This window comes from Oenanthe melanoleuca, chromosome 4A (genome assembly GCF_029582105.1).
Source record: "Oenanthe melanoleuca isolate GR-GAL-2019-014 chromosome 4A, OMel1.0, whole genome shotgun sequence".
Classification (NCBI taxonomy): Eukaryota; Metazoa; Chordata; class Aves; order Passeriformes; family Muscicapidae; genus Oenanthe; species Oenanthe melanoleuca.
In genome coordinates, this window is record NC_079338.1 from 12,248,787 (window position 1) to 12,269,624 (window position 20,838).

The 20,838-nt window shown below is 43.4% G+C and overlaps 1 protein-coding gene across 5 annotated transcripts; it reads right to left on the reverse strand.

The window, feature by feature from the left end:
• Positions 1–3,304: 3,304 nt before the first annotated feature.
• On the reverse strand, positions 3,305–18,943 carry SLC6A14 (solute carrier family 6 member 14). Of its 5 annotated transcripts, none has more exons than XM_056491586.1 (15): positions 18,732–18,943; positions 17,710–17,784; positions 17,457–17,625; positions 15,534–15,665; positions 13,897–14,058; positions 12,459–12,594; positions 11,569–11,701; positions 9,597–9,737; positions 8,388–8,616; positions 8,178–8,303; positions 7,969–8,087; positions 6,708–6,807; positions 6,210–6,319; positions 5,064–5,231; positions 3,305–4,457 (listed from the first exon to the last, which is right to left on the reverse strand). In XM_056491586.1, the coding sequence occupies exons 1-15, from the start codon at positions 18,798–18,800 to the stop codon at positions 4,305–4,307; spliced, it is 2,022 nt and encodes a 673-aa protein (XP_056347561.1). In that variant the 5' UTR covers positions 18,801–18,943; the 3' UTR covers positions 3,305–4,304. The 5 variants fall into 5 exon arrangements, with proteins under 5 accessions (XP_056347561.1, XP_056347562.1, XP_056347563.1 ...); XM_056491587.1 differs by having other exon boundaries at positions 18,640–18,782; XM_056491588.1 differs by lacking the exon at positions 18,732–18,943 and adding an exon at positions 18,187–18,337.
• Between the last annotated feature and the right edge of the window lie 1,895 nt (positions 18,944–20,838).

Here is a 20,838-nt window from a genome sequence, read left to right on the forward strand (position 1 = left end):
GAGGAAGCATGTTTTAAGCACCATCAGTGGCCTTCAGGAAGGTGAAATGAAGGAACACCACAATTCATCTTTTAAAGGGAATTATCTTTCTTTACCTTACTTTTATTAACACTGGTGGAGAACAATTGTCCCTCCTGTGGAGTGGATCTGCCATCATTGGTGCTTGCTGCTGGTTTCATCCTGTGGAACTCAGGCTGCCCATAGCAAAGCCAGTCATGGTTTCCATACTTTTAAAATTATAGTTAAGCAACTCTGCCAAGAAGTTCTACTTGAAGGAAAATAATGAAAGTCTGGAACTCACGAGATTAAGTACAAGGAGATGAAACTGTGTCCAGACTCTGTTGAATGTGAATCTGTTTGTGTCCAGCAGAGGACACACAGAGAGAAAATGCAATGCATTTCTCTTGACATCTTCATTTTCTTGCAAATGAGTTAAAATTTGCAAATATGAGTCTTATAGCTTGAAGTTTACTCTCCAGGACAGTTGTATGAGATTAAACCACAGGTCCAGAGCAGGCCAGCATCCTGTGCCTGACACAAACCTGGATTAGACACTAGGGAAGAGCATAAGACCCACAGAAGCAGTACAGAACCCTTTGCATAACATTCTCAAAGTCTCCTGAACCAGGAGTAGTATCTTGTTGAGAGCTGTTATTTTCATTAGTTTTCCTAAATGATTTTGAAGCCATGCAACCATTTAGTACCAACACATTTTGGGAAGGAGATCCAAAGTTCGACTGAGCATTGAGCAAAACATTCTTCCTGTGGCTTCAAAGCCAACACCTAGTTAAGTTCCCATTATTTATTTATTAATCAAAATTGCTAAAAAGAGTGAATAGCCGTCTGTCTTGGTTTTGGAGACAAGTTTTAGGAGAAAATGCCCTGGAATGAGCTTTTCCTCTAAAAGGGAAAAGGCTTCAGTAACTCCCTTTTCTTCTGCCAGTGAGAGAAATTGATAGCAGCGGGTGAAACTGAAAAAAAATTGAACTGTTTATTAACAAAAAATAAAGAGAGCAGAGGTGGGGGGATGGCAGTGCCTGCAAAGCACAAAAAAGGATTGAATAAATGCTAGATATGAAATCCCAGAAACTTACCCTCCACTCTCATACAAACACAGCAGAACAGAAAAAGAAAACAAAAAAACAAAAACAAAACAAAAAACATCCTCAAAAATGCCTGGAAAAATACACAGGCTGATTACATGGTCTGGAAAACTAAATGTCCCTCTGTCTCAGGGAAGGGGAAAAGCAGCAGCCTGGAGCAGAGGGATGGGAACCCTGTTCGTCCTTTGGCATTGATTTTCCTCCTCACAGGCAAAACTGCTGGATTTTGATGACCTTTCTTCCACTGGCTTGGTCTTTCCCAGGGTTCAGACAGACCAGGGCCACCCTGCAGGCTCCCCGGGCCGGAGAGGAAAAAAAAAAATATAACAAACAAACAAAAATTTTCAAACAAGAATTTTCAAACAAAAAGGATTTGCCACTGAAAAGCCTCCAGGCTGAGGGAAGGGGAAAAAAAAAAAACACCAAAAAAACCCTCCAGAAGTTTCTCACCTAAATTGGCAAGAATTAATCCAGCAGAAGGCAATGAGTAACAATCCGTGAGCTGGAGAGATGGAACAGAGCCCATGCCTGGGGCTTCCAGCCCCTGGGTCATCTTTGAGATACCACAGACATTTCTGGGCATAAAGCAGATGATTAGGGAATAAAGTACCACCATAAAACCACCCACAAAACTGAGACACCACCCCTTAGGCCCTTTCATCATGACTTGTTACTTCCAAGGATTGTCTCTGCTCTCCAGCTTTGATTTTTGCCAAGAAAAGTTCTGGTTGCTTTTATTTGCTCGTTGAGCAGAGCCTATTTCAACCCTTAGGTCATCTTTTGGTGCTTTCTCTGCTGCACATCCCATTCAGATGCACATGTACACTTCACCTCCATGCTGGCTCCATGCTTCACTGAGATGCACTTTTACTCTTTCATAATAAGCTGAGTTGTCACACACTGATAAATCAGTTCAAGAAGTTTATCTCAAGCCTTCTTGAGATTGTTTCACTGAGGAAGAAAACCTTTTATCTGCTATCAGTCAGCCTGACTTTGAGCAAGCAGAGTCAGGCCAGGTAACGCTGCTATTTCCCACTCCATTTGTCATTCTGGGAGGCTTTGGTAGAGCAGCACAATGAGAACAACTCCTAGAAGCCCATAAGACAAGTCCAGAGCAGGAGCAGCCTCAAGTGAACCCTGTGTGCAGCTGCAGGGGCTTCTTGCAGGGCAGTAGATGGATGTTATAAGCCTTCAACATCTCCTTTGCAACAAATTTCCTGAATTCTTTCTGAAGATCATTTGTCCAATCTTCTTCCCCACCACCTCAGTGCTCTCACTCATTACTTCACTAACTGCCCTCTCCTTCCCCAAGTCTGTCTCTCTCCAGGTGAGAACTCTGTCAGCTCCAGTGGATGGAGCACCTTCCTGCTCCCAGCCTCTCCAGGCTACTGCCAGCTCTCTTTTCTGCTAAACCGTGATCCTAGAGCAGCTGGAGCACAGGAAAAGGGTCATCTTCACCAGCTTCTAGTCCCACAGTCCTTTTTACAAATGCCCATTTAATTATTTTCTTTACTTTCGGAGCCCACTCCAAAACTAGACTAAGACAAGACTTCCTGGAGGTTGAATCTTTTCAGTTCAAGCTCTCAAAAGCTTAGGATCATAGAAACATTTGTGGTCACCAGTTCCACACAGAAAACTTAAAGTTTCCAAATTCAGACCCATTAAAAACAGAAAATCACATTTTATTTGCCAGTTCCAAAATAATTAAAAAGAGGGAAAAAAAAAAATCACATTTTGTTTTCCATAAAGTGTTGATTTATCACAACATCCCCCCCGTCCCCACCCCCCCCCCCCAAAAAAAAAAAAAACAACAAAAAACAAACCAGTATAAAACATACACCAAGGCACGCAGCTTGGGCAAGAATGCCACTATCCACACTCCTTCATGTCCAGAAAAAGTGACAAAGCCCTGAGAGGAAGTGACAGCTTGTTCTGCTGCTTTGTTCCCAAGAAACGAGTATCACAGTGAGAGAGATGTTCCTCTGCACACCAAATGTATTCATTCTCTACAGTCTTTTTTTCCCCCTTTATCAGGATTCATGTGTATTACAAGTGAAGTCAGTTTCTCTTCACCCAACCCTCTCCTGCCTATGCAGATGCTCAAGTCTGTGTTCCCAAATGCATTACAAACTTCATAACTTTTCATTAATCTTGTGATTTCAGCAAATTTTGGAATAACAGCATGACAAGGTAGTTCTAACCTTCACTTTAAGTAAAGTTCTGCTTCTTTTGGCCCTATCATAACACTGTTTGAATCTTTGAAAAAAGCACTTTGGGTTCCTTTGGAAGGGAAAACCCAAATCTCAGTGAAAGAAGCAGAAAACAACCTGATAGGCAAAGCATTGATGAAAACAGGAGAGCAGACAAACCAGGATTCAATGGTTACTCTTTCATTCTGCAGAGCCTAATGACAGAATATGGAAACATGAGGTTTTTGAATTGATGACAGATGAGCACTGAGCACGGGCATGACAGAGAAGATAGCTCTTTAGGAATCCCAAGGGGAATAATGAGAAACAGAAAGCAGCCTGCTTTCAAATGTTTAAGCCTTATTTCCTATGATGGCAATGTTTTGCCACTCAATATTTATATTTGTTTAGACAACACACATACACACACAGAGCATACTCAACATCAAATCCTGAGCAGCCTCCCAGCACACTGAGCAAGGCTTAGACAGAGAAGAATTCCTCCTGTTCCCTGAGCTCCAGTGCCAGGCACAGCACACCCATTCCCCTCTGCTGGCTGCACACCCCTGGGGTGGCAGAGCACAGAAGGCAGCAGCTGCAGCTCAGGACACACACACACACACACACAGAGCACCTGTGGGCTCCAGCTGGGGAGCACCAGAATAACTTTACTCTCCTCCACACCCGTATCTGCAGTCCAGCTGGATACCAGTTGGATGGGTTAAGCGTGCCCAGTCCAGCAGCCTGGGAGCCTGCAGTGTATTATCCTGCCCTCTCAAACTGCATATCTGGTGAGATCTCAGTGCCTAATTGATGTGTTCCTCCCTAAAGACTAAAGCACTAAAAATAAATAATACAACTTACTTTCATTTGGGGGCTGGATTTTAAAGGGCAGGGGTGCTGATTTGCCTTTGTTTTTTCTTTTTTTTTTTTGCCTAGTCCCTTTCCAATATAAAAAGACAAAACCCACATATGTGCTAAAAAACAGTCATCCAAACAGCCATTAAACACATCATATACATTGCTCCTTGTATATAAGACCAGACACAGTGGGGATCTCGTGCTGCCTTTTCTTGGAATCCACAACGTGGCTGTATCGCTCTCCTCGGTGCCGCTCCAGGTAGGGGCCCCAGTTTGCAGCAGGCCGGCAGCAGCTGACAATGCGCTGGAAAACAAAACCAAGAGGGACTTCACGTCTTACCATAGCCCAGGCTACTTTCAAAATTCAGTAAAATTATAGCTCTGCATATACACTGCAACTCAACAAATGGCAAATCACCAAAATTGTTTAAAATCGTTCCGAGTATCTTTGGGGTCGGTGGGTTCTGGACACTGAAGTCAGAGAACAGGGAAAGCTGTGGCCAATACAACTGTTTGGGAAAGCTTGCCAAGAGAAGAATGTCTCAGATCTGTTGCTTGCTTCTGTGAGGAGTGGGAGGCAAAAGTCCAGAAAATTACATGGGGATAGAAAGCAATAGAAATTCTTCACAGAATTTAAAGGAGCTTGAATAGCAACAGAACTGATGAAAAAATCTCTCTTGAATGGTGTCTATGTGTGCACTCCCAGAGAATTAGACTTTATCTTCTCATCAAAACATGGTAGGATAGATGCAACTTTGATGTAACTACCAGAGATAATATTTTGGTCTAAAAATCCAGTTGAAAAACATGTCAAAGTAGTAGATGTGTTGGAGAAGAAAGCACAGATGGTCCTGATAATACCAAAGAAATTAAGATTTGAGGTGATGACAGGGGGCTTTTTTTCCCTTACCTCAACAAGGCTTCCTTCAGCTTTAAGTATTTTTACAATAGCAACAATGGGAATCCAGATGACGCAGAAGATGATCATGCACCAGCCAACAGCGGTTCCCCAGTTTGGATAAGACACTGAGCCATAAGTGGGACGTGAAAATGTGATCAAAGACCAAATCAAAATGGCCTAGAAAAAATGGCAAATCAATAAGAGAGAAAAGCAGGTTTCCAGCAACACTGAATTTGCACTGCTTGCAAGCTGGCTTAATAAAAAGAAGGGCTGTCTACAAGTTCTGCACTGTTCCATCTTGCTTTGAATGTGAGAACAGTTGTGCAGGATTTGATGTTCAGTCATCACCAAACAGCAAGACTGAAGGGCAGGACTGAAAAATGACAGCGAGATGCACTAAGTGTATCTGTGTTTAAACATAACTTGATCTCTGGGTTCTCTTAAAATCTTATGTTTAATAATACATATGTTGCTGGCTGAGCCCAGTACCTTTCTCTATATGTTTTATGCATTCCTGAGTTCCATTATTTACAGGAATACAGGAAAGAATCAAAGATTAGAAATCGGCAAATATTGCTTCAGAAATTAGTTTTAAGCATTTTTGAAACTATAGTCTAGACAGATTACAGGTAATGTGCTGGCCAGAGTGACTTGCCACTGCTCCTGGATTGGGGATGTTAATAAATTCTGTCACAGTAAAATAATCCAACCATCTACACTCACAATTATAAGTACGGTGTAACAAAAACCAGACATCAACAGGATATTAAAAGGTCTCAGTCAGACAGGAGAACAGAAGAACATCTGACCCAAAAATGGGATTTTCCTCAAAAGGTTTTCAAACCAATCTCAGTCTAAAATTAAGATAATCCAGCTGCCAAGGCAGAGGATCTAGTTGCTCTATGTTAGACCTTGAGAGTGTAGAGCCAGCTCATCAGTAACGGATCTCCAGCTCCAGCCTCTGCTGGAGAGATCAGAGGAGGAGGGAATGAATCAGAAAGCAGAGACAGCCCATAGATCACTTCATTGGCACAGTTATGCCCCGTCTTTAAACACAGAGCCTGGGCAGTCAGCCCTGAATCTTCACACAAAACCTCTTCAATATTAAGTTACTGAGTTCTGTCCCACTAACACAATCCAGTCATGTGCACACACCATTAACAGCGCAGGAGTGACGAAAAACCAGCATACTCTCCACCACATCCAGAACATACAGCTCTTCTTTCCAATCATCATTTCAATGTCTTCAATGAACCTGTTTCCTCCTGTTGGAAGACAATCAGGGGGCTCACTGTAAAGCAGGTACCTCCCTTGCAGGTGGGGTTACTCAAAAGTGATCAAAGAAAGGCAATGATCAAAGACCATTTCTCCAGTTCTGCGTTATTTATTAACCTTTTTATTCTTATGTTGTTCAGACTGTTAACGTACCAATTTTTTATAGCAGTAATCAGTATTTCATACCCCTGGCACTGCTCAAGCCCAGGCTAGATGGGGCTTTGAAAAACCTGGTCTAGTGGAAGGTGTCCCTGCTCATGGCAGGGGGCTGGAACAGTGTGATCTTTCAAGTCCCTTCCACCCCAAAACCACTCTGTGATATACACTGTTCCTGGGATCCCTTAGTTTAATTATGTATTTTCAATGCAAATAATTTACCATAAATGTAGATGATGCCTATAATCTCCAGGACAGCTGAAATAAGGATTCCCCATCCAGCACAGAAGTGATCTATTAGGTTAACCCAGTAAATTCCTGCCTGCAGAACAAACAGTAGAGGTTAAAATTGAAGTAGTAACATACTTGCACAAAATAAGACGTTTTTGTTCAAGACAATTTAACTAATCACGACTGAGTTTTTAAGTTCACAGTTCTCCAAGTCAAGTTCAGATTTGTGAATGTTATTTTCTTCAAATCTCTCCATGTAAAGTTGAAAAGTACATCTAACAAAATACTATAGATACTAAGACCAAGATCTATGTATATGCAGAGCATATATAAACAGCTGAGAGCAAGATTTAAATTTGGAGCTTACAGGAATAAAGTTGGTGCTGAAGTTTTTATACTGAGCTACAGCAATAGCTGTACCAGTTATCAGTTCTGGGAGGCTTCTATCCTCCTATATGCATGACTTCTCCATGGGGCTAACCACAGCTTTAAACACCAGCATGCAACAGAGGATCACAGAGCAGGAAACAATCTCTGAGCCATTTCACACTCCTGTGTCCTAAATCCCTTGCAAACTTCTCCACCACCCTGTTTCATGACTGACGTGCTTTGCTTGACTGTACAACTGTCTACTCACCACAATCACATAAATCTGCATTTCTAGATGAAGTAATTGCAATGAACTTTCATACTCTTAAAAGCAATTGCCTCAAGTAATTTTACACAGTATACTTAAAATTCCTTTTCTGTATGTCCATTTATATATATATATACACACACACACAGGAGAAGTAACCATGCAATCTACAGATGCTCATGAGCTAATGGGTTTTTACTACATGAATAGGCCATTCCTCAGTTCCTGTCCTGTTTGGTAGTGAGTTCTGAACAAAAAGATCCCATCAGCATTTATAAGCAGTACTCACTGTGCCGTGGACATGTTGTATGCATGTACTTGTGATTACACAAATAAATTCCTGAACTGAGGAACGATAAATCAGGCTGATAGTACACAGGCTCTGTAAAAGGCCTTCTATTTAAAAGCATGTCTCAGTTCAATAATCACAGAAAACCTTGGGTTCTTCAAGCTTCCCCTGGGAATTGCTTACTTGCATGTCCAGGTACACTATCAAAATTCAAGGGTCTCTAAGATTGATCCACAAAGACAAGAACAGTTGGAAAAGCTACTTTGATTTGAGTTCATCACTTGCAGCATAACTAAACTCACTACCCAAAAAACTTAATTTCTTACCTGAGTAACACAGATAAGCCCAAGAAGAAAGAGCACTGCACACAGACCCAGGGTTACAGGCACTCTTAATTTTTTCATCACTTTGGGACTTATATCTTGAATGGTGGTTGTAAGTGTTTCTGCAAAGGAAGAAGTAGGGAGTCTGAGCAGCACAATTAAGAAAGGTAATGGTCATTTGAAAAGCTATGAGTCACTTAAAACCCACTCACCTATGCTGGCAAACTGCGAGTCAAGACCCAAAAGCAGGAGCATGAAGAAAAACAAGAAGGACCACAGAGGAGACACTGGTAACTTGGAGAGAGCCTCTGGGTAGGCTACAAAGGCCAGGTCAAATCCTGGAAAACAGTGGAAAGAAGGAAGTTATTGTCATGCCCTGGCCAATGCAAGTCCCAGTACCAAGACTGTGACCATCAGCCTACCTGAGTCCACGACCTCTGACACGGGTCTCTCGGACACAAATGCCATATGCCCCAGGATGGAGAATATTGCAAACCCAGCAAATACGCTGGTGACACAGTTGGTCACACAAACTAGAATGGCATCTGAGTAGCAGTTGTTGTGGAACTTGTTGTATGAAGACAAAGCAACAAGCCCACCCCATGCCACGGACAGGGAGTAAAATATCTGGGTGGCAGCATCTTTCCAAACCTACCAAAAAAAAGAACATTACCGTATTACTTATAGTACTTATCATAAACATTTAAGTCTGTTGAAGGTCAAGGGTATTTTTTTTTTTCATTCAGCCTGTATATCTAATTCTATTTCATATGAATTTTAGGGAGGATAGAATATAGCACACTGGTGACCTTGCAGTCTCAATCACAAACAGTATCTTTATGATCTCCAAAAGTTATAGGGAATATTTAAATCTTTAAGAAGTCTCAAAGGTCATATTGCTGAATACTTAAATCTTATTGGGCTAACACCGAAGAAGAGATTCAGTTTGTTCTCATAGGTGGGTTGTTGAGATATGAATCTTGGCAGAGAGCCAACAAAAAAGGATAACCAGGACTGGCTGCAGGAGTGAGAACTTCCATGTACCCTCCCACTTATGTGAGTCAGACACATCATTACCCAGATAAACCACTTCTGCCTCTGATGTAGCCCCTCAGCTAGTGCCAAGCACTCATTGAAGTGCCAGAAATAAATATCACACTTAACTATTGTTTTTGATAAAACTGCAATAATATTGGCATAAGCCAGAACAAAAGAAGCCGTGGCTTTCTTTGCACAAGGTGCCCTTCCTGGTCCACCTAATTATCCAAGGTAATTTCTCAGGCAAGGCACAGCCTGAATTCAAACTCAGGGATCCCCTCCCTTATGATAAAGTCCCTCAAGATTATCAGCAAGAACTTTCTCAGCAGGTCTTGCTAAGAAGAAACTCCAGCGTGATCCCCAAGAACTGTTCAGAGGCAATAGCACAGCTGTGATCACCGGTGTGGCAGGGACAGGGAAGAGGGTGACTGTCTTTCAGTTTAAGAGTAGCTGAAGAGTGGTTGGACTTTTTACACAACCAGCTGCTGATACAAAATACAGGGCAGGACCTGAAGCAACTGACTGGGGAAAAAAAGAAGCAAGCCCACATAACAAGGGAAGTGCATCACAGTTCTGGGGCTGAGCTGCCTCACCTCTGCCTCCATCAGCTTGGTGATGTTGGACTGGCGCCCAATGTAGTATTCAATGCCATCCAAAGCACCTTCCAGGGTGGCACCTCGCACCAGCAGGATGAGCAGGATGACGTATGGGAAGAGGGCAGTGAAGTAGACAACCTGCAGAAAGATAGGTGTGAGGGGATCCACAGACCTCCACACAGGAGGACTGGACAGACTTTAGGCTAAGGTCTGCTGGTACAAAAGAAAAACAGGAACCAGGGAAGTGAAGACATGCCAACCACCAAACCATCTGGCTGAGCCGGTTCTGGAGCCGCATTCCGGCGGAGGCAGAAGGCCCAAGCCACACATCCACATTTCAGATTGCACTTGACCAGTCTCAGAAATGCGTTTTTCTGATGTGATTTACTGCTGTAGCAAGGTCTGGACTCAGCTACCCCTGACATCTTTTTCTAAGTAGTACTTCTAGCAAGTGCAAACTGAAAGCCAGGAAAAACTAGGTGACCAGGGTAGAATTCTCTCCTGATGAGCTCCCTGCTACTCCTGCCCACCAAAAAAAAACAAACAAAAAAACCAAAAAAAAAAACCAACCAAAAAAAAAAAACCAAAACCAAAACAAAACAATTTCTAAAAGTCAGTGTTCTGGAAGCTTTTTTTACAGGAGCAAGGACTTTTAGGTTCTCTCAGACACAGATCTATTGTGTTGTTGTTTGATCATTGAAAACAATGGGACTAAGGCCAGCAGTAGAGTTATTGCCACACAGGCTATGTTCAACAATACTCTGGTTTCCTGAGTCTTAGTTTCAGTGTTATGCAGACAGGTAATTTACCCAGCACTGCTGGTTCCACCCAGCCAGAGCATTGCACCATCATGTGGTGAGTCTGACATTTCTGAAGACCTCCCTCATGCTTGCTTAGAATGGACAATTCTCTCTGCTTTTCATCTGTCTTGCTACTGCCCAGCTAGATTCTTCCAAGTTTCACCTTACTCTCCAAAGAGAATTGCCTTTGTGCCAGAAAAGAAGTGACAACAGGAAGAGCCAACTGTCAGGAACCCAAAGAACATGAGATTAAGAGGAGCCATGCAGCCGAATAACTGAGGCTGGGAAAGCACAGATACTCCACCCCAAAGCACTGACACAAGGGCAGAAAGCTCCAAACAGAAAGCAAAACAGGAGGAGACATCACACTGAGCACAGGAAAGCAGGCAGCAAGGAACCAAAGAAAGGCACAATGACAGAAGGAAAAGGTGAAAAAAAAAAAATCTGTGCAGAAAAGGTGAACAAAAGAACATAGGCAACTGAGGCTGTTGGAGTAAATGATGGAGATGCAAGATGAAGGTGAGAAAAGAGTATGAGGAGGTAGGAACAAAACCAAGAAAAGAGTCTCAGGTGAGGAAGGATAGAATTCAGCCAAGCCCAAGAAAAACTCCAGACAACCATGCTGCAGCTTGTGGAAGTGGGAGCTCAGCAGAGGCAGATTCTGAAAACAAGCATCTAAGTACCTTGTCCCTAAAAATCATTTCAACTCCTGGGAACAAACAACATTTCACAATGTGGCAGGAACCTGCACACACACATCTGTTCACAGGATCTGACCTGTATTGTCCAAACATCTCAAGCAGACTGGAAATGCAGAATAATCACCGGGTGTTCCCAGGGCGTGTGCCCATGTGTCCCATCACATGCACGCTCCCATCACACAGCAACTGCAAAAAGTCAGCTGGAACCACTGGCATGACAGCAAGATCCCAAAATACAGGGCAGCCCGGTGGAGTTGAGGCCCAGCTGTTAAGTAATGGCTGTGTAACCAGCACTTTACTCATATTTTATGTAACAGTTATGAAGCTGAGGAGGGAAGCCAGATGCTGAGCCCAGCAGAGGGGGGATGTTAGGACTGCACCCTGCCTTGTGCTAAACTTCCCTGGTCCAACTGACATTGGAAGGACAGAATCAGGCCAAAAGTCATCTCCTTGCTCTTCCTAACATACCTTTCCAGAAGATTTTATTCCTTTAAACAGGGCAGCTGCAACAATGATCCAGGACAGGAGGAGGCAGAGAGCCAGGTACCACACGATCCTGCCGGTCTCGTCCAGCCCACTCGAGCGCTGCAGAGCCACTTTGCTGAAAGCACAGGATGCTCTGCTGAGGAGGGGCTGCAGCAGCACACACACACACCCACACCCACCCAAACATACACCCCTCCTCTCCTCTTCAGCTACTTCTCAGGAAAAGGTGAGCTGGTGTGCGTGGCTATGACAAGACTGCAGCCCCTTCCAAGAGCGTGCAGTTAGAATTGCACAATTAGCATTGAGACAATGTACATTTTTTGAAGCCTACCAGCTCTCATCTCTCCATACATCTCCTGTAAGGCCTACCTAAGATATTCTGTGTTAATAATGAAAGTCTGACAGGAAGAGAAGAGCCCATAAGAATCAGTTTCCAGGAACCCAGGGAACATGAGGCAAATTGAGATCATGGGGCTATAAAGAAATGGCAATTTCGCAACAGGCCCAGATTCAGAATAAGGTGAATATATTTTCCACAGTAACTCCTGAGAAAAATAAAAATGTATGCTATATGTAAAGATGCCAACTAGTGCCTACCAGGACTCCAGAGAAAAGGACTTCTTTAAATTGGAGTATTTTTCAGTTGGTTAAAGGTTGACTTACTTGCTTCTGTTTCTATATATAATTTCTCTTATAAAGGCCAAACTTATCTATTAAATTTTAAGTCCCCTCTCTAGTGATTTGCATGCCTGTGTCCCTTGACTAGATTTTTTCTGGACTCCAAGATAAGACAAAAATATATCCAAAGGTATATCCAAAACCACAATGAATAAAAAGGTATTTTTAGTAATTTCTCTAAAGTATTTACTTACTTCCAGTATTGCTCACTGGGAAATTGCACTGGTTTGTAATTTATGGTGCCATTTATACACGTGAGATTGTGGCTCGTGATGACTGAGAAGTTTGCACGAATTATTTCCCCACCCAAGGTTGCATTGCAGTCATTTACTGAAATAAAGAAAAAGGAATCATTAATACTGGGATGATTATTATTTTTAAAAAAAAATCAGACTGATACAGTAAATGTGTTTCCTAAGCAATTACAGCTTCAGTTTGCCTGCTAACAGTATTTAGAAACAAACCTGAAATGTCATTTCAGCTGTGACTTCACTACTTGACTGTAAATCTAAACACCAAGAGTCTGTTTTACTTATCCTCAAGAATACTCATAAAAATCAGAACTGAGCATAGGTAAAATTGTAGCCTTGGTTACTCTATGAAAACCTTTGTCCCAAACCAAGGTGACACACAGATCATTTGGTATTCATCTTATTGTGGCAGAGAGCTTATTAGAGCACTTTAAATATTTTCCTTGGAGCAGGATTAGAGGAATGGAAACTAGGGTTGGGAATTTTTTGCCAGAACATACAAGAAAAAACACTTTATCTGCATACATATCAGCATTTACTGGAAATTCTTGTTGAAGCATATTTCAGGTCAGCTTCTTCAGTTCAGTTTTGTGTTCCCCCAAAACTTACAAATTATGTACTGAAATATTTTTTTGTTTTGCTAATAAATAAAATCATAAATAAATCATCATCATCAGGCATCACAGAAGAGATTTTCAGATATATGGTTGAGATATATTTACATTAATACGGTAAACAACGTAATCCATCCTGACCTGTCCTGGTTATTTTAATAATCACTGGTTACCTGGCACGGCATTTCCAGCTGCTAACTGGTAATTATCTCACCAGCTTCACCTTTTGCCTTAAACTGGTCTGGTATGGAAACTGGTGAGATAACAAGTGTTTGGCCCTGCATCTGCAGTCAAACACAAGAACAATAGTGCAGAGATACATTCTAAAGAGTTAATGAAGTGTGAAACCAGTGCCTCGGTGGTGCTCAGGATTACCATTGCCACAGGGGAAGCAAGGGATAAAGAAAAAACCCCGTTAAAAACTACTGAAGTAGTTTGCCTCATGGAAGGAAAGTATTTTTTTGCCACGAAGCCTGATGGGAATGCAGTATTTCCACGGATTGTATGTACTAAAGAAAAGCTGAGGTTTTAAAAAAACAAAAAGAGGATCCAACAAGATGATTTCAGCCCAGTTCTCTGTAGATTTCCCAAGCACCCAGACTGGTGGCAGGGACGTGGATAAGCATCACTCCTCTGTGTTCAGATGCAAAACTCCAGGAAGGACTTTTGAAGCCACAGGTAGCTGTCGTGCTCCTATACTCTCATCCCAAAAAAGCAGTCCAATTGCAAAAAAAAAAATATTAAACTCTATCTGGTAAGTATCATACCTATTCGTGTCTTGCTGCAGAATTCATCTGCCCAGGAAAAGCAGTCTGACCATGGCAGCACTTTTTGAAATGAGGCAAATAAGTAGTAAAGTGCATAAGCAATGATAACGTTGTAGTAGACAGTCACAAATGCTGAGATGATAACCATTGTGATGCCCACTCCTAGGAAAGAGAAAGACACAATGTCTTAACCACCCCAAATTCAGGTTGCAAAAAAATCCCCACCAAAACAAATAGTCATCACTTGACTTTTCAAAGGCTATTGGGAAGGACTTGAAATCAGTGTTTGCTTGGTTTTAAAATATTTTTTAACAGCAAACAAACAGTGAAATTTTAAACCCATGAAATGATGGATATGATCCAAACCAACCCTCTAAAACATGGTTTTGAAATAGTGTTTGTATGAGGCCCACAGAAAAATGGGACTATTGGCAAAGTCTAAAGGAGAAATTCAGTATTTTGTTCTCTCCGTATTCAGAGGGAAACTTAGTAAAATAAAATAAACTGTACTAGGACTGCCCAAGCCATTTTAAAGATTCCTCTGCAATGAATGCTTTAAATTGCAGTAAATCTTGCTAATATTACTGTTCTCCCCCTTTTAAAAATGAGTTTTGTTCTGTGAGTTTGGGAAAGCCTGACAAACTGTACCAATCATCTTAGAAACAATATTTAAGTTTCTCTCTTCACAGACTCATAAATGATATGCTGTGTTTAAAAACTTTTGTTTTAAAAACAAACACACTGCTTTCATGAAGGGTTTTGTGCTGCAGAACAGAGACTAGCAAAAAGAGTAAATGTTGGGGCAACCAATCTCAGTAGGTGACAAGCAAATTCTTGTTGCATCAGAAGGAAACTTCCTTGTTCCTACATTAACTCCTCTGGTAGATTAAGGCAAACAAAACCATTGCATAGTCCTGGGCTGGGATGGACAGGTGTGAGTAAAGCACATGCTCAATTGCTTCCGAACAAATCTCACTATGAAACACAAACCCTCACAAACTATCACTACAGCTGCAGCCATTTCCCTTATCACAAGAGGCACTTCACTTTACAAAGCCAGAGCCTGGGCTGTTTTATCACACCAGCAGATGACTCCCAGGGCAGCTGCTGGATGATTCTGCACAATATTGCACAGAGCACACAGACCTGAATGCCTGTGCACACACACTGGCAGCCAAATACAGAATTAATCCATCCAACACACAGTTGCCTTGCAAGCTACCTTGATGTGAAGCATAAAGAAGTGATAAAGTCAACTTCTAAAATTTATTTTCAATCTGTTGCACACAGTACACCAGTTGTTTTACTAAGGTTTTCCCTCACACAGCAAAACAGGGATATTTCCTTCTGCCTGGACAGCTGGAGTGAGGGTGATGTGCTGCTTAATACTGGAAGAATCATTGATAAAGCTTTTCACAACCAAGAACCTTTTTGGGGAAATCTTTACTCAACATCTGTTTATTAACTGAATAATGAGGAAGTATGTGCCTGGGAACATAACACTGACCCTGTAACATTAGGAATAGTTGCTGCATGGATATTGGTGTCTCAGAATTAGTAACTTCATGAAGAAATCATTAATTCACAACAGTGTATTACTAGAATAAAAATATCTCAGAAAAGATAACAAAACCAACCTTGAAACAATGGCAGTATTCTCCAGACGGAAACTGGCCCTAGACTGGCAAACTGCCCAAGGGAGCATTCCATGAAAAATAAGGGCAAGCCAGCTAATGCCAACATCAGGGTATAGGGGATTAGAAAAGCACCTGAGAGAAGGAGAGAAAAAAGGGAGGGAAAGCAGAGTCACACACACAGAGAAAACAATGCATCTTTCAGCATTTACCCCAGTTTTATCACATTTTATACTCCCCCTTTCCCTCTGCTCAAATATCCCACTGTAGGGGCTTTTTTTCAAAATAGAGAGATTTGTTTCCAAGTCCTGTTTTCTATAAGAATAAATAGCACCTGCAATGAAGAGATACAGACTGTCAGAACTGCTGATTTAAAAATAATGGCTTCTCTTATAGAAAGTAAATTAATTTTACAAAAACTATTGAAGTTGTGCTCTAATACAAGCAGGAACACTGCTCAGCCGTAGGCACCACCAGCCTTGTCCACCTTCTATTTAATCTTTCAGCTTTTAATTTAAAGAGGAACAGAACCATTCCTGTGTGTACTTAGCTGTGTTTTGCAACTGCCCTGTTAAGTAGGTACTGGACATCAAAGCATGAAGATTATTTTCTATGGTTGGCTGAGTCTTGTGTCAAACAGCATCTCAGGATGGCTCTTGTTCAAGTCCACTTAAAAGTGCATGTTAACCTGATATCAGTGAGCTCCTTGTTCTGAGAAAGGGACTGGCACTTCTTTGTATGTGCTCAGAAGACAGGGAAAGCGAGAGCACAAGTTTCATAAACACAATATGATATCCCTGCAGGAATCTGTCCTCATCACTCTCAGTGAATTTAATGCAATCAAGGACCCAGTTCTGCAAGGAACTGCAAATACCTGATGTAATTTCAAGAAGCAAATTGTCCCAGAGACTTAACTGGATTATCCCTGTGTTTTGAAACAAGGATGTAGCAGTTGTCTTTACCATGCCAATCATGGGCAAGGGGCACAGAAAAGGATGCAAGGAGCAGCACAAGTATGCTTTAAATGCAAAGTCTTTGCTGCAGCAGATAAGAAAAAATATCAAGTCCAAGGGCCGACATCACAACTTAATTTGTTTTCACAATTTTCTTCAACAAAACTGTAAGTAATGTAAACCAGCCAAGCTCCAATAAAAATTCTGTACTGAGAATTCCTCCTTATGCTCCATGTGCAGCGTGTGGACTGTGCTGCATTTACAGACCAGAATTTGACTTCAACGACTGTTAGGCAGAGCAAATAGGTACATACAGGTAAATTCTCTGCAGTTACTATTTATGCACTCTTTAATTACCAGTGGAAGCCTGGCAGGAAGATAAAGCTCTGGAATACAAGCCAAGGAAGCCAATGCCTCTGCTTGGCTTTGTCACTAGTTCATTGCATAAGCAGGTAGAGGCTCTCTCTGTCTCACACTTCCCTGGTGTCTAATCTGAGTAATTATTAAGCTGGGATAATTATTCCAGTTTAGATTGTTTGCATGGAAAAACAAAGGTGCAGAGGGGATTCAACTGTTCTCTGTAAACATAGCAGGTATGGTATATAACATAAACGTACTAGGAAGTAAGCACTGGAGAAGGAGAATAGCTATTTAGACAAGTCGAGGATATTGGCACATGACAAAAAAGGTGCATGTTAGTTGTGAGTAAATAAGAAAAGTTCTGGAATTCTCAGGTAGAAATTTGCAATTCAAACCAAATACTATTTCCCTTCTCAGCTGGCACCCCAAAAGCACAGAGATGCCTCTCACTCCCCGCTGCCATGAGTGGGCTCCGTCCCAGCTCCCAGGGCGATGCACTCATCCAGCTTTGACAGAACATGCCCAACCTCAGAGCTGGCCATGGGAGCTTGCCCCCCTCTCTCCTGGGGACAGCAAGATGTGCCCACCCAGCCCTGCCATTCAGCACAGGTACCTCCTCCATTCTGGTAGGTGAGGTAGGGAAAGCGCCAGACGTTGCCCAGGCCCACGGCGTAGCCCACCATGGACAGCAGGTAATCGCCCTTGTTGGACCAGTTCCCGCGCTCTGCGTTCTCATCGCTGTCGCTGGAGTGGGCATCTTTTTCATTTGTCAAGTTGAAGTCCTTGCAAGAGAAGAGGGAAGGCTTGTGATCACCCACCAGGCTAGACAGGCAACGGTATCCTCATTTCTCTGTCCAGGGACATACCTTGGCAAGCCTGGGGAACTGGAGGCGCCATGAGAGGGAGGGCACAGCCAGCTGTGCTGACAGTCCAACTGCTCCCTGGCAGGACAGCACACACCTGTGAGAGAGGGTCCTGCCAGACCACCCAAACACCTCCACAGAGAGTTTTGCCTTAGTCCTTTGTGCTGTCAGCTCCTGGGGGGCAGCTCCAGTAGACTCCCCTATTCTTTCCCTGCACATGCCCAGATGCCCCTATACTTCTTCAGACGTTCACATCAGCACTTTAAAAAATACCTGTCCTAATGCCTTTCACACGTGCCCAGGTGCTCATCTCACTTTACCTTTCAGTACCTGCTAGGATCTCACCTGCCCAGACAACTTCATACCTGCCCACAGCAGGTAAAGCAGTATCTGCACTCTGCCTGCCCGAGCGCCTCTGCGCCCTCCTGGCAGCTCCACAGCCCACCTGCTCAGGTGCGCCGCCTCCCCCCGCCGCCTCACCTTCTTCTTCCCGCAGGACAGAAAGCCGGGCAGGCTGAGCATCCCCATCTGTGCCGCAGCCGCTGCGCTCTGCCCGCGCCGGCCGCCGCCGCCCTTTATGGGCGCGGTGCCGCCCGCCCCTCGCTGCCCCGCCGGCAGCCGCGGCCCCTGCGCTGCCTCCCGCCCCCGGGCAGCCCCTCGGAACCCGAGCCCGAGCCCGATCCCCGCCCGCTGACCCCGCGCCCACTTCCTCGGGAACACCCTCCCGCGGGGCGCTGCCCACATCCCCTGCCCTCCGCCCGACCCGCTTCCCCTGGGGCAACCTGCGTGGGCTCGCTGCCCGCTCTGGGCTCTCCTTGCACCCTGCTGCCCGCCTCTGTCACCACCTCCTTCGCCTCTCCCTCCTCTACCCACACGCTCTCCTCCTCGCCTTCTCGCTCCCGGCTGCAGCTGCCCATCAAACACCGACCTCACCTGAGCAGGTGCCCCCGCTGCCCCCGTGCTTCCCCACAGAGCCCCTCTCTGCATCACCTACGCTCCCTGCCCGACACCCGCTCCACCCCTACCTGCTCCACGCTGCAGTCCTGCCTCAGGAGACGCCGTAAAGGAGAGGACACGAGGGGGTTAAACACCATGGAAATGTCAGCTTCTGAACGCACCTTTCAGGTACGGGCACAGAAAGGGCAGGTCATAAAAGTCATCTCCAGAGGAGGAATTTAAACAGAAGGGCTTGAGGACTCTTCCAAAGTTTCAACCACCAACGTGACTGTGACATTTCACCCTTTAGGGGAAGAGATGTCACAGTGACCTGCCCCAGGCATTCCATAGGATCACACTGGTCAAAGCACACTCGGTGTACAGACATAAGGAGACACAGATTGATTGACTGGTCACTCAATTACTCTCCCCTATCTATAAATGGTCTTTTCCATGGCTCTTTCAAATCCACACCTTGACAAATTCCCCTTTCTGTCCAAATTAGTGGGACCTTTCATTTAGCAAAGTGCTACCCAGCCTGTCTCAATCTAGCCCCAGCTAAGAGATACAGTACCTCTTAGTTGGTACAGGTACTCCTTAGAGGAACAACTAAGTACCAACCAAGCACCTTGGAGGCACAGGTACTACTCCAGGAGTGAGGAGAGTGTGGAACAGCATCTGAAAGGTGGGAAGGTAAAATAAGATTGTATTTTATCACCCTGTGCAGCAGATTCTCAAGAAGAATTCTATTTTAGATACTGGAAAGATGCCAGAATACTCTTATCTTGGGAACAAAAAGCCAGTACAGGTGCAGTGTCCTGACACAAGCTTTGGGAGAAAATAATAAATAAAAATTAAAGAAAACGCTCCTTTACAGGCTGCCTGCAAATTCAGATTTAAAGTGGCCAAGCTACAACACCAAACACTTCAGGTTGATTCTCTATGAAACAATACAAAACTCACTCAGACCAAGGACACACTGAGAAATTAGTCCTTACTCTTCCATCTGTCTGAACTGTATGTAAACTAAAGGAGCCTTATTGAGCCGCATTGAATATGTGAAAGTTTCTTTTGAAATACATTTTCTGTATCTAAAGGAGAAAAGTAAAAATCACAGCACAGGGATAGATACAGGAGTGAGCAGTGGAGAGATGAGGATCTCCAGAGAGGATCCTCCTGAGGCAGGGCTGTGCTTCTCCTGTTAGCTCAGCAGCTCCACGTGCACTCACTAGGGATGATCCATCAGGTTGATCCCTGAAGGCTGGTTCCTCACAGCTGGAGTAGCCAAGCACCATGCCAGCCAGTCACCCCTGGAATGTCTCAGCTAGGAACACAGAATTATCATCAGCCAGCAAACCAGAGCCAGTTTGGCTCTACCATGGATGAGATATCCCATCTCCTGACCAGCAGCCCGACGTCATCTTTCTAATTTGGAAAGCACCCCTGGATTACTATCAATTCCACTTACTGAATCTTCTGTTAATCCAATGGGGAGAAAAATTAATTTTAAAATAAATTAATTATAATCTTAACATGCTGAGAATACAGCAAACAATTCTGACATTTGCTAGGAGCAGTGAGATACCCATGTTTTCCATTTGGTTGCACCAGTGCTATTATCAGATGCTGGGTATTGCCCTTAGCTAACACAAACAGCTCTGGTGATACAGCAGATTGTGTTTGATGTGCTTATTTAAGAATACGATGAGTAAATTCTGTTCTTAACCTCTATCTTCTGTGATAGCTGTGCTTACTAATATTGGCACCTAGCACACACATCCAAAACTGATTCAGCAGACAAAGCTGGGGCTCAGTTACCTCTCCCCTTCCCAACTGGCATGAACTAAAGACCAGAAAACCCACTTTGCAGATCACTTCAGAACACACTAAACCTGGCAGGCCAACACAGACCAACCAACAACTGCAAAAAAACCCCTACGTTGGCCTTCAGGAGCTTAAGAAGATGACTTAAATCATTTAAATGTCTATCAACAGCATGTAATTACTGTCATTCAGAACTCAACAGGTATGTTACACTCTTCAGAGGAGAGGTTCAGAAAGACAGGGCTGCTATAAACTGACAGGTGAAGCAAGGAAGAGAACTTAGAATGTTGGCTCTTGCAGCTGCAGGAATTATCCTCTCCTTTACAGCTAGACAGAATCAAACCCTACAGTTCACATTTAAATTAATGCTTT

What these genes read in the sequence shown, in the direction of transcription:
- SLC6A14 (XM_056491586.1), bottom strand. Translation starts at nt 18,800, where the DNA reads ATGGTGTTTAACCCCCTCGTGTCCTCTCCTTTACGGCGTCTCCTGAGG. An exon ending in GAATAAAATCTTCTGGAAAG is followed by an intron (nt 9,738 to 11,568) that starts GTATGTTAGGAA and finishes ATCTTTCTGCAG; the next exon opens with GTTGTCTACTTCACTGCCCT. An exon ending in TCACTCCTGCGCTGTTAATG is followed by an intron (nt 5,232 to 6,209) that starts GTGTGTGCACAT and finishes CATTTTTTCTAG; the next exon opens with GCCATTTTGATTTGGTCTTT.